We start from the raw sequence: 17,889 nt of genomic DNA on the forward strand, positions 1-17,889 counted from the left end.
AACTATGTACAAAGATACTCAATCATGTTAGTTTGATACATTTAGCTACTCAGAGATCAGCGATCAAAGGCAGAGTGTTGCTCAACAATGGCGATCTCATCCAGATGTTAAAACACAACGCAACTCAATACTTTATAGAGCATTACAACAGAGTATCAATGAACTATCCAGTCAACGACGTATTGTTGTTGTCCTCTATCCAATACAATAATGAAGTTGCATTCAAACATCTCATCAACAACACCAACATGTCATTGAGTCCAGTTGATGAGGACCAAAATCATCATCCATATATCTTTGGTCTAATCATCAGAACAGGCAGTATCCCAATGCTCGAGGCATTCATTCAGATGACTGGACATCGCACACTACCTAATATCTCTGAGTTGGCTTTGCTCGAGGCTATGGACAAAGGGGATGAACAGTTTGTCCGTCTGATCCTTCAATATACATCCTCAGTGGACATCGAGGAGTTTGATCCCCAGTACGACGTCGGAAAGGTAGAAGCAGATATGACCCGACCCGGCATCAGTGTCAACGTGCTCCGTGTCATTCACGAGGAGTACAACATCGATCACAAGTACATACAGGTGTGGAAGCAGGCTTTGAGATATTCAGTTAACCACAACATTGTGGAGAGTGTCCGCTACATCATTGAGCACGAGTCATTACGCAATGTGGTTGGAGGCACTTCCAAAATGCTCGTGTCTTGCTGCGAGTTGGGTCACCTCGAGTCACTCCAAACAATCATGGCACATATGCCGGTGCCAAAGAAGTTCTGGTCATATGGAAACCCAGCCAAGCTTGCTGCCGAGAATGGCCATGCAAACATCCTGCGATACTTGGCACAACATCACCTCGACGAAGTCAATATTAATAATGAATTGCTCAGTACTGCGCTTCTCAACGGACATCTCAATGTGGCCAATGTCATCTTGGACGAGTTGACCAATATCCCAATACAAGAGATCTCAGTCCTTGGTATCAATTGGCGACTGATCTCTGATCAACTCATCAATCGCCTGGCGAAACATCCTCGAGTCAATTTAGCCCATCAATCAGAATATCAGCCCGAGGCAAAGATGTCAGACTATGATTCAACACAGCACAGGTTCAGCTGGGCCATTCGCAACAATGATCTTCCGACTGCCAATGCGGTGATTGATCATTGCCGTCGCAATGAATTCAAGCTTGACAGTGACATTAGCTTTTGGTGCAAGTACATGTCACTGGAGATGGGCATGCTCATTGCTTCTTTGAGCAGTGATCTGTTCTACAAACTGAGACACGAGGAACTAGCTCGCATCATTGAGTCGATCGGCAAACCAGATAGCTGTCTGACTGAGCAGGTGGTGGATAAGCTTATTGCCAACAAGATGGTCCAGATGGAGTCAAACGATGAAGAGGAATCCTCTCGTATCCTTGATTTGGCTGCTGGTGTGTCCCTCTCATTGATGAAGCTCGTTAAGAGGTCATTGGAAACACCAAGATACAATGCAGGCTGTTTGTTACAAGCGATCAAACAAGGATGCAATGATAGCATTATTTACCTCGCAAAGGCAAAGGGCGTCAATCAAGGTCTCAACATCGTTCAAGACATCCTTAAGGGAATCGAGACATGCTCACTGGAGACAGCCAAAGCAATCATTACCCACTATCCTCTGAGTATTACAAAGTGCATCACATCATCGGTGTCCAACCCCAACCTTGCCGTGTTTGAATACCTGCTTGACTACAAATCAACCAACCATACAAGTCAACATCTTAAGGAGTTTGTCATACGGGCGATGCACAGGGACAAACCACAAATACTACGATTGTTAATGGAGAAGAAGGAGGTGGAGATATGTCTTGAGCATATCGAGGAAGCAGCCAAACATAACTCATTCAACATGTTGGAGTACCTACTTGTGACATGGACTGCATCACCATTCAGTGCCAACAGAATGACACCATCACATCGATTACGCACTGTGAACACAGCACTCAACCATGGATATATCAATGGATTCACAAGAGTCATTCATCTGTGCACCTCAATCATCAACGAGATAAATTCAAACAAGAAGAGGTATGTTATTGGAATATGGTCGTTTGATCGATTGATCACAATCACTCACCCACTCACTCAATCAATCAATCAAACAGAAAGCAACCAGATGATCATTCACAATCAGAGGAGGAGTTCAACAAGATGGAGGTCACGACACCATCATCATCACGGATGACATTGGCATTCCACATGGTGTTCAGAGACAGACGACTGGGCATGATCATCATGGGAATGATTAGTGAAATCTCCAAGACGGTGGGTATCAAAGATCAATGGCGCATCAGTGGTAGAGCACTGCTGGAGATTGATACTTTGAAAGAGTACATAAAGTTTGGCGCAACTGAATGGTTCATCAAGTCGTTCAACTCAATCTCCAGCATATATCCATTCAACACTCGATTACTTATGAGTGCAATCACACACGCACAATCATCAATCCTCAATGTCCTCCTCAACAACACCAACATGACAATGATTGATTACAAGGACAACACTCGATCCCTGCTCAGTACCCTCATCAGTACAGCACAACACTCACATCCTGCTAGTTGGGACCAATCATTTGACACACTCAGGTCAATCACATGTCGACAAAAGATCCCGCTCGTGGCGGACAACCTTCTAACTTTGATATCGAATCCTGCATTCCTCCTCAAGCTTCTCAGCTCCATCCAACTAATTGGCCACTCTATACGATCTTGTCCTCAATATGTAGATATGAAGGATCCTAATGCATTGGAGTTGACCAAGATATTCAGAGACCATGGTCTCTTGAATCATCACCAGCTGAGTATAGTACTCCAGAAAGCCGTCTTGCACAACAACACTCAGTTGATCGAATATCTCATCGATATCGAAGGACGGTATTCAGATGGTCTACTCGGTTATTGTGGCGATCACAACTTGAAGTTACTCGACTGGGTACTTGACAACCTAAGGACCAGGACTGAGGATGTACTTAATGGATACTACGACGTTGTGGAGAGAGGGCAATTACAAACGGCGAAGAGGATCTACGAGTTCACGGCCAAGCATATCGTTGAGGAAATCGACAAGATGGGTCTTTACAAAACTGCCGATGATCCATTGAGAGATGGTCATTTGGAGTTGGCATGCTACATCCTTGGACTACCATACGTAGAGAGGAGCGAAGAAGATAGAGAGGATGATGAGTTTTGTATACGGGAGGTCCATCAATCGATACTGTCAGTTGACTTGTTGGAGAAGGTCATGGCGCACCCAGAGTTGAGATGCACATTCGATTACGTGTTGGCAAGCGCGATACTCACTGGCAAGAAGGATGTGATCGACATGATGATGGCCAACAAGACAGGTGTGTTCCAGAACAACTATCATTATGCACTTGGTGCCGCTGCCACCGTTGGTAATGTGGACATTGCAACAATCATCATAGACAAGCACTATCATCATTGTTTCCCAATCCAGTACTTGAACAAAGATGGAAAGTTTGATAATTACGACAAGAACAGCGATGGTGATCGATACAGCAACGATGACACCAAAGAATCTATCAACAATTGGTCAAGAATACATCCTGATGTTGCTCAAGTGATCGTTCAACAGTTTGGAACATATAGGTTGCCTGTCAGCTATGATCGCCTGAAGCTTATCATTGGATCGCTTGGTGTCAAGAACAGTCAGACCACTCAAGAGTTTGTTCGTGCTGCTGTCAAAGGTTGGCTTGCCAATCGCCAAGAGAACAACTACAAAGATAACGTGGAGTTGTTGAAGTATGCCGCTCAGCAATCATTCCAAACATTCGAGATGGTGGACCAAGAACTGGAGCATGAACTATCTGCCAAAGGCGTGTGTGCAGTAATCAGAATATTCGAATCCAAGAACGATGTTGAGGCCATCCAGTACGTACTAGACTATGCCAATGATGAAAGAGGTAGGATGTTGGATATATTCCCATACATCAGAGATGATCCAAATTGGCTCAAGAGTCCAGATGTCCTGGCCATTCTGTTGGAGTATGATGCGATACCCGAGAATCGTTCACAGTCTACCATGGTTAAATTGATGGACGTTGCATGTGAGAATGGGCGTTTGGACATGATACAATATATCGACCAACGATTCAACAACAACAACATAATGGAGAAGAAAAGATATCTAATCGTCCCCTCTGTATACTCAATGATTGTGGCGGCAGGACTTAATCATCACCAGGTACTCAACTATCTCTTCTGTGATGAACATTCATCATATTGCAAAGTGATGATCAAACATCCAACTCACTTCATTCGAGTTCTCAAGAGAGTTCAATATCAAGCATTCATCAGAGGAAACATGAAAGTGATCCGAATGACTGCTGAGCGTATCAATCATCTCCTAAACATTACAATCTAATAAAACCCTTACCCTACCCTTACCCTACCCTTACCCTACCCTTACCCTTGTCCTAACCCTAACCAATAATGTAGCGAGGAATATATTTATTGTGCAGCTTGTACAGGCTTTGCTATTTGAAGTAGCTCCAGTTGGACTGTTTGGAAAAGGTCTTTCATCTCATCGGACATTTGAGGAGTGGCTTCGATGGAGCACTCAGCATATCCATGTATGGCGAACATCAATCGATATACATTGCTTAAATAGTAGTGAGTTATTGTTGGTGGTGCAGTTGACTTTGCCAATTCCACAAGGACAGGCGCAATAATATCGATCCATTGCTTGGACCTAGCCATGGCTTGTTCGCACGTCTCCATTACTTCAAAATTCTGTTTGTCGAATGGAATATTCACCTGTTGCGACTTCAAATAGGCATCAATCTCGCCCTTTGTGTCTAACTTGTGTATCCTTTCGACTCTTTCAATGCCCAGGAATCTAGCGATTGTCAAAAAGTAGATGACAAGCTCCGCCTTGCCTTGCTGTCGGAACATCTCCTCCTTTGCCGGCTGACCAAGAGCAAACACATCCTGGTAGACGTCAATGGCCTCCCTGAACCTGCTTAGCCAAGTCAGAATGACAAACTCGGGATGCTTGAATGGCTGGCGCTCAGCAGCCGTGGTGTACACCTTGTAGATGTCCTGGTAGAGGTAGTCCAACGCCTCTTGGAATATGGGCGGCCTGCGCCAGTTCCACATTGAGAGCAATTTCCTGTGCATGATGAATAGTGAAGTGTTCTTGTGGCACGTACTGGCTAGGAAGCTGGGCAACGTGATCATGTCGTCGTACCGTTTGAGATTGTGTAGCAGAGTCACAATCAGTCCCGCTGCGACTGACCTCAGTTCATTGACAATCTTGTCAAAGTCGTCTTCGCCTTGGAGAGCCGGCCTGGCAAAAGACATTGCGCTGCGTAGGTGGCGGATGGCATCCGTAGAGCGCTCTGGCACTGTCGAGTAGACCTTGCCCAGGAAAGTGTGTACCATCACGACAAGATAGTAGACGTTCACTTGGGCGAACTTGTTCTCGGACATCAATGACTTCAATGCAATGGCATTGGACTCGTTAACAAAGTCCAGTGTGATCAGGTACTCGGGTTGTTTCGTTGTGTTGGGGGTACCCTCCGGTTGTATACCGAGTGTACCTTGTGCGCCAGACTTGATTGAGAGATCGACCTCTTTGAGCGCGATGTGGATGTTGGTGATGAGATCGTAGGCCTGTTTGATTGGCATCGATGGGTTCTGGCTATTATTGCTCACAAACTCCTTTAGATCATCCAACAGATTCTTTATCTCTATGCTGAAGATTGCTTCCTGGATCATACGATTATGCACTGATGTTGATGCTGGAGACTCAAATCCGAGATCGTATATTGATTGATAGACCTCTTGTGCTCTCTTTCGATCACCGCGCAGTTCAATACATTGAGCCAAAGTGATACGTGCGTGAACAGAGTCGGGGTAGGCGGGCAGCACTCTGGTGGTGATGTGTTGCTCGGCTTCATCGAGCATGTTTGTTCCACGATAGACGATCGCCAGTGAATGAAGTGCCTCCTTGTGTGTAGGGTTGGTTGCCAACAATGTCAGCAATATATCGATGGACTGCTCGTTATGGTTCTGACTGACAATGATACATGCCAGCAGTACCTGGCCATACTCCCTCTCAGCCATATCCCTGTAGCGATCCAACTTGAGTGCCCTGTCCACAAAGTCCATGATATCTTTGTTGACTCTTCGGTGTGTGATTGTAATCAAGTATGCATGAACGAGGTAACCAATGCTGTACTCTGGGTTCGCATCGATCGCCTGCTTGGTCATCTTCAAACCAGACTCTGGAGTGAACTCATCGTCCCACCGCAAATAAGAGGTGAGCGTATTCAAGATATTGTCAATCGATGGCTGATGCCCTAGGGTGTCCCATTTCACCTTGGCAAATGGTGCCCAATGATCGAAGCGCTGCGCCAATGGATTGAACTTCTGATCGAGTAGACAGATGACCAGTGAGTTGTGGACCGACACGAAGGGGAATGGTGGAGCCTTTTGGTCATAGGGCACGGCGGTCGCCTTTCTCAGCAGGTCATACATGTATCGTACGTCAGCCAACGCGGACGATTGATTGACGGCAGTGTAGGCATCCAGTTGGACGAGCATCCATTCGCATCTCTGATTGACCATCTTTGCGTCACCGATGGGATCCGCACTCATTGGTGCCTGTCGCAAGATTTTGTTGGAGTGTCCACCAGGCAGCCATTCGACAAACTTCACAAAGTCCTTGTGATACAACTCGCCTGATTGCTTAATCATCAGTTTGATCAAAATTATATAGTTCAATACGAATAGAACATTCATGATATCAAAGTGTGACGTCCCCTTTTCAAGGTTCTCAAGGTATGCTCTGGCGTCATCAATTGTCATTGTCTCCATTGTGGCCACCAACTTGCCAAGTCTTGCCTTTGTAAATATTGGATCATCTTTCTAAATATCATGTCAATGTTTGATTGATTGATTGATTGTATGTGAGTGATTGAGTGATGGGAGTGATGGAGTGGCCACTCAAACATACCAACTTGTCAAACAATGTCTCATTTGATTCAATGTCTGAGATGAGGTCGTGCAACTCCTTGGAGCCGTGAGGGAATTTGTCGAGAAGGAGGGTTCGGAGTTGGACGCCAAAGTCACCCTCTGGGTTGATATGCATCAGGTCGAGCATTCTCTGTATACAGGTGTCTGGTGACAATATTTCATGGAGCATTATACGTCGAAGCAACGTCTGGTACAATATTTTGCTGTATTCACTCTGATCGTACTCCTCCATATTGGGATATGCATCCAGTATGATGTCATAGATGTCGGCGAGTAGCTGTGGTGTCTGCACATTCCTCTTCTCTAGATCATTGCTCAGACTGACGCACAGTGGCAAAGGGTCCCAGTCCTGATGGCGTTCCATGGCCGCCCTGATCGTCTCGATGCCCAGGGGTATGTTGCTGTCGTTGGTGAGATACAGGTCGATCAGGAAGTGGTAGTAGTGTATAGGTTGGTTTGGCTCGATGGCAAAGACTGACTCGAGTAGCTTGGTGGCCGCATCGTTCTGGCCCAGCATGCTGAGCGACTTGGCGATGCTGACCTGGACGTGCTGCAGGATGTCCTTGAACTTGGGGTCGTTGTCCGACTCTTGCGCAAACAACATGACGTAGGTGCGACAGTTGGTGAATGAGCTCAGGGCCTTGTCGGGCTGGCCCATCATGAGATAGGCGTGGCCCTGAACATTGTATGATTCAATGTGTGATGGCACCATTTGAATGATGCGTTGAGTGATTGACACAATCTCATCATACTGCTCGGCATGAGATGCCAACTCTGCCTGTTGTATCAATGACTCTAATTTCTCCATCTGTTGTTGTGTGAGTTGTACGTTGAGTGGATTGCCACCGCTAACACCGCTGCCACCATTGTTCCCTCCTCCTCCTATACCTCCAAAGTATCTTTTGGCTGTTGTTGTAGTAATACGTGTATTGTTTGAGCCAAATAGTACAGTAGTGGAGGATGATATGTTGTTGTTGTTGTTGTTGAGTTTGTTATTGCGACTCAATGATGATGCTGTTATGGATGTTGTTGAATGTGGAGTAGGAGGTGATAAATTGAAGAATCTACGTAGGCTGTCATGTGATGATGAATGTGATAATGCTGCTGTCGATGATGTCGATGATGTTGTTGTACAACCATGTATCAGCAGACTTGAGTGATGCTGTGATTGAGAGTGAAGCTGTCTCAAAGACTGTTTAAAAAGACTGATCAATCTATTCATTGTTTGTTTGTTTGATTGATTGATCGAATGATGTGTTAACTCTCTATTCAACCATCACCCCTTAAGTAAGTTGTCTATAATACAATGATCATAAACAATGTTAATAACTTAACTGTTGTTGTAAAGGTCATCATGACGTCGTAGTTCACAAAACAGAAATTAATTATATAAAAATATCTACTTGTGTGTGATTGTGAGGTCTAGGGTTGTCTGGAAGTCTCATCATAATAAATAAATTAATATTAAACATAATAATAATAATAATAATTTTAATATATAATTTATTGTTTAATTGAAAGGAAATCAATTGATTTGTTCAAACAAAGACAACAAAATATTATCTTTTATTGGGATTAAATGAAATTTCAAATTCAAATTTAAATATCAGGTGACCGTTTGAAAAAGATGGCGCGCAACAGTGTGTTTTTGTTGGGGTGATTGTGTCTTTCCAAATAATCATGTGACTGTCTGTATCTGTCTCTCAGTTAATAATTACATCCTTATAACACATTACAAGTAATAATAATAATAATAAACTATTATAACTTTACCAAAATAATAAAATGAGATTAGCTAAAGTTGATAATGTCAACAACATCACTCAACTAAAGTATGTGGACAATGATGACATGATGACACTCATTCATTCATACAATACTAACAATTTATTGTTTGTACATAATATATTATTAGGAAGCCATTGGTTTCATCATCGATGACTGCTTCAAAGTCTGCGACAACAACAACACAATCATCAACAGCTGTCAACAACAACAACAAGGTGCCAAAGAAGCCATCACCAATCAAGAATGCTGTTCGCAAGTCTACATCAAACAACAACAACATAGATACAACAACAATATTCTTTAAGGATATTGAGTCTCTAAAGAAGGATGGCAATGCTCAGAAGGGCAAGGAGGTCAAATCCCTCGCCTCCTACTACGAGAACCTCAACTCATCCTCAAACAAGATCGCCATCGCTAAGAAGAAGTCAATCATCCCCACCACCAAACCAACAACCACTACAACCTCAACAACAACCACGACCAAGTCCACTGCCACTGTTGTGCCAACAGCAACAACAAAGAAGATTGAGACGACTCAGCCAACACAAGTACAAACACAAACACAGAGGCCAGCAACTCCACAACCTCCCTCAAGATTGAACGAGAGCTCGGGAGTGCCAGAGGTCATAGAGGTGATGCGCGAGACTGTGGACATCTACCGCAACAAGATCGTGGAGCTGGAGAAGCGCTTGGAGGCTGAGGCCGCCGCCACGAGATCACTCAAGCAGGAGATGTTGTTGATGAATGAGCAGCACACGTACGAGGTGGAGCGCCTGCACCACGCCGTCGACATCAAGGACGACGAGATGGCCAAGCTGCGCGAGCAGATGGAGACCAACAACTACTCGATGCTGGACGTCGACCAGCTGACCGAGAACCTCGACGAGAAGAACGAGCGCACCCAGGAGCTGGAGCAAGAGCTGCTCGAGGCCGACGAGCTGTGCTACGAGCTGCGCAGGGAGAAGCAGAACAACCTCGAACTGATTGGTCAGTACAGAACTGAGTTGCTCGACTGCCAGACCCTGGTGGCCTACTACCAAGACGAGCTCGGAAAGAAGTCCGCCGAGAACAACGAGCTGCATCGCAAGACCCAGCAACAAGCCGAGGAGATCAAGGCCTACAAGCACAAGATTCAATCATTCCTCGAGTTGCTCGAGACTCAACAAGACCTTAAGCAGCAGCAGCAACAAGTGCAGCAAGTACAACAGGCCAAGACACCATCAAAGAAGGAGAACAGCTCAACACTGTCCAACAAGGTACATACACCAGTGTCTGCCACCAAGAAGAAGAAGTCAGCGTCATCATCGACATCTTTGTCTTCGTCCCAGCTCATTGGCAGCGGCTCCGTCAACAGCAGTTTGTCCTCATCAATGTCCGAGAGAAGTATTCACGTGTTCAAGTCTCCAATGTCAAGGGCCAAGACACCAAAGAAGGTGATCAGCTCACCAAGATCCATGGTTGACTACATCTAAGGACGTGTCGGCTGCCTTATGTATTATCCATCAAGTTAGGATTGGAAGGGAATATATAGTCTGTATTCTCAATCAATCATCCACGACCATCCATTCATTCAATCAATCAATCATTCAATCAATATGTATAACTTATTAAACAGATGTCTGTCCATCCAAGTCCATCCAACGTCCATTCTATTCTTTATGATCACCTTCGAGCATCGCACTTGTGAACTTGATGATGTTGTTTGATTCGTCGATCTCCTCTGTCTCTCCAAGCTATAGTAGTCGCGGAACAAGAATGTTAATGAATGATAGAATGAATGCTCTTCCACTTCACTTACTCTCTGTCCATTGACGCCCTCGGCGTATAGATAGTGTTTCTCGAGGTCTGGATGAATGAAGCCGGCCAGCTCTCTGACTTGTGTACCACGGGACACGAGCATGCAGTCTCGCAGGACAGAGCCGCCAGCTTTGTCACAAGACAGGGACTTGAGGTTCTTGACAGGGTACACGGGGAGGAAGCGCTTGAGCTCCACGGCAGTCTTGATCGCTTCTTGTATGCCTGTTGAACCATAACGGAATAGGACGAGGTCTCGCAGCTTGTCCAGACGAGACAGCAGCTTCTCGTCACATTGCTTGAGATTGGTGTTGGTGTCGTTTGTGGCAAAGTTGTCGTCGCCCTCACGATACTCGATGTAGCTCTGTGTGCGCATCTTGCGCAAGAAGATCTCGGCCAGAGCACTGGTTGGCACCATCTTCATGTCTGGATACTTCATGCATATCTTGTTGATGTTGGCGTCTGACGTTGACACGTCCACCTTGTTCAACACCAACACCATTGGGAATCTGACCTCCAAGAATGCGTCGACCAACTGATGAACAGTCTCCTGATCCCATGTATCCAGTTCAATAGGCTCACGTGCGCCCATCTTTGCCAGCGACTCTTGAACAAGCCTCAGTCTAGTACCATATCCACTCAACTTCTTATGTAATATTGTTTCAGCGAGTGACTCTACATGATTGATTGATTGATTGAGCGATTGAGTGAGTGAGCGAGTGAGCGAGTGTGATTGATCGCATTGACATACTTGTAGTCTTTTGCTTCCTGACAATGTTGGTCCATCTCTTCCAAAGGTTGTTGTAGATCCATGAGTGTATCTCATCTTTGAGCCATTGTACATCGTTGATTGGGTCGTAGCCTGTGGTCTCCTCACCCTTCTCATTGGTGTTGCCTGATACGTCGACAACATGTAGTAGTACATGTGCATGTCTGAGGTCGTCGAGGAATTGATTGCCTAGACCCTTGCCCTCAGATGCACCCGGTACCAGACCAGCCACGTCCAACATCTTTACAGGTATATATCTTGTTCCGTTCTGACAACGACCATAACGAGGCTGACACAGATTAGTCTTTTCATACTTTAGACAAGGACACTGTGTAGGATAGTACGTCACTCCATAGTTTGGCTCAATCGTTGTGAATGGGTAGTTGCCTGAGTTTGATTGATTGATTGATTGATTGATTGATCGTTCAAGTGAGTCAGTCAAGAGTGGTCCATCATCTGTCGCAGTTCTTTCAGATGTGTTGTTGTTCATGTCATACCAACTTTAGCATTTGAGTCTGTAGCTGCATTAAGGAATGAACTCTGTTGTATATGAGGGAGGGAGTGAGTGAAACAGTCAAACACCGTGTTGAACAAGATCATCATCATATGTGCACACCTAGATTACGAACCTTTCCTGCCGATGGTTTACCAACACAACCTATAACAAGCTCGGTGCTCATCTTATCTCTTTACTTTGTAGCGAAATGACTTGGAATTGTCAAAAGTCTTCTCTTTTTTCAAACCAAGACGGTGAGGGCAAGGGTAGGGTAGGGTAAGGGTAAGGGGGTTCGGATTGAGTTACCCGAAGAGTCATCTGATCTTTGCATCGATCGCTACAACAAAATGATCACTCAACCAAACATAACATATGAATAGCATCATGTAACCATGATCTCCATAAATGTCTGAAACTCAACTTATTCAACAAACAAAGTTTGGTAAACTTCAATGTAGTAGTCAATGATTTGTAACCTGATGCTGCTATGTTGTAGCCGATCAAACATGTTGTATCTATATATATATATATATATATATATAATGATATCATAGTTACTTCAAAGTATAATCAATATATACAGATACTACTACATCAATGAATAATAACATTATAATTTTGGCACTTCTTGTAGCTCTACTGTCTACAAGTAGCACAACAGAAGCAGCAGAGACACTCTACGGACTTCTCACCAAAGATGTGGTTGGTCAATTCAACTTTACTGAATTGATCTATACATTGGATCCTTCAAATGGTACTTACTTATTACTTAATGGATGTAGGGATGTTGTTGCTTACATATATATATACACCTGAACCAAAGGACAACAGGTCAACACATTGGTTCAGTTCCCTGAGGCATTGCCTCAGAAGGAAGGTGGTAGATTATGTACAGTTGACAACAAGAACAACATAATGTACTCTGTTTACTCTTCCAATGGTGGAGCTGTATCTCCTATTCTTGTAAGTATCAACGACACATAGTATGCATTCATCTCACTCTAACAACAACCAACCAACCAACAACATATATATTAGAAATCATACATCTATGCTATTGACTTGACAACACGGACTATCATTAGTCATTCTCAAATCAACAATGCTCCATCAAATGACTTGTTTGTCGAGTTGGACTTTAACAACAATACTGGCAACTTGAACTGTGTCATCTACAACGACCTGACTGGCCAAGCAATGACTGGTCACCTGACCCTTGACACCTTGGATATTGTTATCTATGAGGTAAGTAACATCATCATCATCAACAACAAGACACATTCATTTATACTGATCAATCAAACAACAGAAAGTACATGTAGGTAAGAATAACATACACTTTGTGGCCGCTGGTTACTATGCACCAGAGAACATCTACATGGTTTACTATCAAGATGACTCAGCAACCAACAAACAATATCCAATCAAGATGTATGATGCCACTTCTGGAAAGGTCGTCAGAACTGTGAAGATGGATGGTCGTATGTATCTCCATCAATCAATCATTGGGCATGTCCAATCACAAACAAACACTAACATACCTCATACGTACGTTTAGTGATAACTACCATGCAGTATATGCCATACTTTGAGGGAGCAATGGTACTTGGACACTCGGGTGAGATAAGAGTGATGGATGTGGCATCTGGCGCAGTAAAGACATTGGATTGGGCAGACAACAACACATACTATTACAGTAACCAAGCAGTTGGTGAGTCATCAGTCTACCTGTCAGCTGTGGTCGCCGGTGCCACACCATACTATGCACTGATCACCATTGACGTCACGACCAACCCACCAACCGTCCAACACAACGTCACCAATGCCAACGCCTTCTACGATCAACTGATCGTATCACTCAACTAAAATGGAAGATAGACTAGTCTGGTTTATTGCAATGTCTTGTATTGGTTCCTCTTGTATCTCTTGAAGATATAGATTGATATGCCGACGAGGAGGGCCGCGCCACCGATCGTTCCAATTACGATTCCAGCAATGACACCACCACTCTTTGGACAGGTATGATGGAAGTTGCCATGGATTGAGCACGACTCAAATCCATCTGGCTGTTTGCATGCCAACAGTTGAAGACCGTTATGATTGTTGATGTTGTTCAAAGTGATTGATCCAGTCTCACAAATAATGGCAGCGCCTTCCAATCCATTAACATTGCCAAACACAACGTTGGATAAAGTGCCAGAGGAGTTCAGGAACCTGATTTGAGTCAAAGCAGTGTTGTTGTTGATGGTGCAGTTGTTCACCAGGTATTTGGAGTTGAACAACGAGATCAGGGCGGTCTCTTGAGGGTAGTGATACATCTCGTTGTTGGTGAATGTTGATCTTGTGATGGACACATTGTTTGAATCGATCAAATTGATCAACACGGTATTGTTGATGTTGTTGATGAACTGGTTGTTGTCCACGGTAACAACGCCGCCATACATATAGACCCCATTGATTTGGTCAGTGCCAAGTCCAGAGTTACCAATGAACGAGTTGTTGATCAATGAGACGGGTGCGTTGGGAATGAGTGTGGTGACGTACATCACAAGTTCAGTGATCGTGTTGTCTTGGAATGTGGTGTCGACGACGGTTACATTGTCTGAGATGGCAAATAAAAGTACACTGGCGGTGTTCATAATGAACTCAAAGTTGTTCATGTAGAGAGTAGAGTTGGCGTTGAACAGGACGTTGTAATATGGAGATGATCCACAATTGATCATACGTCCACCGTTGATTGTGAGTGTTGGACGTATTTGACCAGTGGGGCAGGCATTTTCATACGGTTGGACATCGACTATAAAGTTGTCGACCTGTTCCTGACCCACACCAGTGAATGTCACATCATTCAGGTAGATGTTTATATTGTTACTCCAGGAGCTGAAGGCCATTGTTCCATTTGCCAATGTTAGACTGTTGAGTGTGATAGTGGACTGATTGGTACAGGCCTCCAAATCCCATAGAATAAAGAATACCTCTCCATCGTTATTAGGGTTGGGGTTGCTTAAATTGATGATCACTTCTCCTTGGGTGTTGTATGGTGATGGTCCAAATGTAATATTAATGTTGTCGAATAAAAAGTTGCCATTGCCTTCGATGGAGTTATACACTCCGCCAGCCATTGCAATGTTAAGGGAAGAGGGGGATGATGGTGGTTGGAGAGATTGGTAACTATTGATTGCGGCCGAGATGTTTGGACAGGCATAGTTTGAAGCATAGTCAAGGCCACAAATGGCTGAAATGTTGGTTGATGTCAAATCGACATAGAGTGTGATTGTTGTAACATCTTGGCAATTCACAACCACAAAGTAATTGGAAGTAAAGACAACAATTATAAATAAATATAAAGTTTTTAAATAATGATTATTCATTCTTATTATTATTATTATTATTATTAATTAGTTATTATTAATGTATAAATAATGGTCTTTCATATTCTTTTGGATTCTATTTATATTTATTGATTGATTGATTCTATCTTTGTTGTCGTATTTTTTACCCCCACAACCATTCGTCCTACGTCATCATACAGATACACATACACAAACACCCCATTGATGAGGCCTTAACTACATGAATTGGGTCCACCCACTTTTGTGATTTGATTGGTTCCCTCGTTTGCACTTTGAAACCCACACCATCTTAACAACACACAATTAGTCAAAAGATACTTTCATTGATCCTTAAGATGACCCATTAGGTCTAATCCCATTGGTGGTGTTTCAAAATGAAATATCCCATCATTCATAACAGACCAGATATTATTAGTAAAATCTTAAATTGGATTATTGGTGTCGTCGACTGGACCAGGGATATTGGCAGGTTTCCTTTGTTTAACAATGGGGAGACACTAACATTGATGATGCAAAGTTCAAACATTGTCCAAGAACGAATATGCGTTCAGAGTGGTTTAGAAATTGTTGACTTTGTTCCTCACCTTGGAGAGGTTTGCCCATTGTTGGTGTAGAATGTCTTTCCACCATCATTCATTAGAGTGTGGGTGTGGTTGATGGGTCCTAAAGAATGAAGGAACCAACCCTCTGCTGTTACAGAATGATCAATGTTGGGCTCACAGATACCTGGTTGCATGATTGATTGATTGAGTGTTGACTATTCTTTGATTTTTGACATTCATTCAAAGAAACTCAGGGAACGACATTCACTCACTCAATTGATTATTACTCTGAAGAGGATTGGAGTTTATTGAATTGCCTTGTATTGGTTCCTCTTTTTGTACTTCTTGACAAGCAAGATTGTGATTATGATGATTGCCAATAGACCACAGACTGATCCAACAACAATTCCAATGAGCTCACCTTCCTTCATTGGACAGCTGAGATGGAAGTTACCTTGAATGTTGCACTTTTCAAACATTGATTGATGACATCCAAACAGGTTACGACCGAGATGATTGTCAATGTCATTCACAGTTAGTGCATATCCACCTTGACATTCAATGGCCGAGCCCTCAAGTCCGTCGACATTGCCAAACACAACATTGGACAGTGTGCCATGGGACCAGATCAGCACCAGTTCAGTAGATGCAGTGTTGTCCTTGAATGTAGTGTTGTCAATCACAAAGGTGGCATCGATTGAGATCAACACGGTCTCGTAGGGGTCGTTGATCAAAGAGTTGTTGGCGAATGTTGATCCGGTGATGGACAGGTTCCTCGAGTCCACACTGATCAAGAATGAATAGTTGTTGTTGTTGATGAACATAGAGTTGTTGATGGTGAAGTTGCCCGACATGATGTAGACCAATGATAGATATTCATTTCCAAAGGTCCAAACTCCATGGTTGTCAATGAAGGTGCTGTTGTCCACTGCGATCAAGGATGTGCCATTCAGGGCGCAGATCCACAACAACTGACGAGTTATTGAGTTGTTTTGGAATGTTGATCCCTCAATTGACACATGACCAGAGAAGGTACTGATCAAGGTGTTGGCAGTGTTGTTGTAGAATCCATAGTTGGATATGGTGAGTGATGAGGACTCAACATTGATGAGGTCGACGTCTGAGTTTGGCAATCCAGAGTTGAATATTCCTCCACCTTGGATGGTGAGTGTTGGCAAAGGTTGGCCAAGGTAGCATGGTTTGTATGGTGGTGCGAGGTAGATCACATAGTTGAACTGTGATGATGTAACCATGTTGGTGATGGTCACATTGTTGAGGATGATGTTGACGTTGTTGTTCATTGAGTTGATGCCCTTGGTACCATTGGTCAATGTGAGATTGTTCAGGGTGATGTTGGTCTGTGGCGTGCACACACTGGCAGACACCATGTAGATGAAGAAGCCATCGCTGTACTTGTTGGTGGGCGGGTGGTAGAGGTCGATGATCACCTCACCCTGCGTATTGTATGGCGATGGTCCGATGGTCACATTGAGGTAGTTGACATTGAGTCCCGAGTTGCCGTCCAGACCACAGTACTGTCCACCAGCCAAAGCAATGTTGAGAATAGTGTTGGTCAGTGGTTGATTTGGAAGTGATCGGTAACTGTTGATGGCGGCCGAGATGTTGGGGCAGGCAGAGTTGGTATCATAGTCAAAGCCACATAGTGTTGAAATGTTCAAGGATGCCAAATCAACGTAGATTGTAATTGTAGTAATATTTTGGCCATTCACAACCATAAAGTTGGAATTAAATCCAATAATTAAAATAACAAATAAAGATAATAGATATTGATTATTCATTGTTTGGAAATTATTATAATAATTATTATAATTGTAAATATTATTTGTATAATAATAATAGTTTGTGGTAAGGATATGTTCAACGAAGATTCTATTTAAATATTGATTGATTGATCCTGAACTTTGTGTGCGTGAATGAGTGATTGATCATTGTTATCGTCTTTTTTGCCCTTATCCCCCAATCGACGTCATCCTTCCCCCACACACACACATCACCTCACCTTACCTCCCCATGATGGAGGCCTCGACGTCATGCTTTGGGTCAACCCAATTGTGGAAGTTAATTGGTTCCCACCATTTTAGGATG

The 17,889-nt window shown here is 43.6% G+C and overlaps 7 protein-coding genes across 7 annotated transcripts; 3 read left to right on the top strand and 4 right to left on the bottom strand.

The window, feature by feature from the left end:
* Nucleotides 1–158: 158 nt before the first annotated feature.
* On the top strand, nt 159–4,426 carry SAMD00019534_113560 (hypothetical protein; the record flags this gene model as incomplete). Its single annotated transcript, XM_012893360.1, has 2 exons — nt 159–2,071; nt 2,149–4,426. 2 exons carry the CDS (start codon nt 159–161, stop codon nt 4,424–4,426), a joined length of 4,191 nt encoding a protein of 1,396 aa, XP_012748814.1.
* Nucleotides 4,427–4,512: 86 nt separating this feature from the next.
* Nucleotides 4,513–7,849, bottom strand: SAMD00019534_113570 (hypothetical protein; the record flags this gene model as incomplete). Its single annotated transcript, XM_012893361.1, has 2 exons — nt 4,513–6,933; nt 7,022–7,849. The coding sequence occupies 2 exons, from the start codon at nt 7,847–7,849 to the stop codon at nt 4,513–4,515; spliced, it is 3,249 nt and encodes a 1,082-aa protein (XP_012748815.1).
* A 977-nt stretch (nt 7,850–8,826) lies between these two features.
* SAMD00019534_113580 (hypothetical protein) lies at nt 8,827–10,301 on the top strand (the record flags this gene model as incomplete). Its single annotated transcript, XM_012893362.1, has 2 exons — nt 8,827–8,873; nt 8,957–10,301. 2 exons carry the CDS (start codon nt 8,827–8,829, stop codon nt 10,299–10,301), a joined length of 1,392 nt encoding a protein of 463 aa, XP_012748816.1.
* Nucleotides 10,302–10,438: 137 nt separating this feature from the next.
* SAMD00019534_113590 (hypothetical protein) lies at nt 10,439–12,072 on the bottom strand (the record flags this gene model as incomplete). Its single annotated transcript, XM_012893363.1, has 4 exons — nt 10,439–11,298; nt 11,375–11,779; nt 11,890–11,932; nt 12,022–12,072. Coding segments are annotated over 4 exons (1,359 nt in total), but the record flags the coding sequence as incomplete, so codon positions are not given.
* Nucleotides 12,073–12,485: 413 nt separating this feature from the next.
* SAMD00019534_113600 (hypothetical protein) lies at nt 12,486–13,754 on the top strand (the record flags this gene model as incomplete). Its single annotated transcript, XM_012893364.1, has 5 exons — nt 12,486–12,642; nt 12,712–12,851; nt 12,927–13,133; nt 13,198–13,369; nt 13,447–13,754. 5 exons carry the CDS (start codon nt 12,486–12,488, stop codon nt 13,752–13,754), a joined length of 984 nt encoding a protein of 327 aa, XP_012748818.1.
* A 23-nt stretch (nt 13,755–13,777) lies between these two features.
* SAMD00019534_113610 (hypothetical protein) lies at nt 13,778–14,779 on the bottom strand (the record flags this gene model as incomplete). The annotated part of the gene is made up of 1 exon (XM_012893365.1): nt 13,778–14,779. One exon carries the CDS (start codon nt 14,777–14,779, stop codon nt 13,778–13,780), a length of 1,002 nt encoding a protein of 333 aa, XP_012748819.1.
* Nucleotides 14,780–16,088: 1,309 nt separating this feature from the next.
* On the bottom strand, nt 16,089–17,519 carry SAMD00019534_113620 (hypothetical protein; the record flags this gene model as incomplete). Its single annotated transcript, XM_012893366.1, has 1 exon — nt 16,089–17,519. One exon carries the CDS (start codon nt 17,517–17,519, stop codon nt 16,089–16,091), a length of 1,431 nt encoding a protein of 476 aa, XP_012748820.1.
* Between the last annotated feature and the right edge of the window lie 370 nt (nt 17,520–17,889).

This window comes from Acytostelium subglobosum (assembly GCF_000787575.1).
Source record: "Acytostelium subglobosum LB1 DNA, scaffold: scaffold32, whole genome shotgun sequence".
NCBI classification, from domain to species: domain Eukaryota; phylum Evosea; class Eumycetozoa; order Acytosteliales; family Acytosteliaceae; genus Acytostelium; species Acytostelium subglobosum.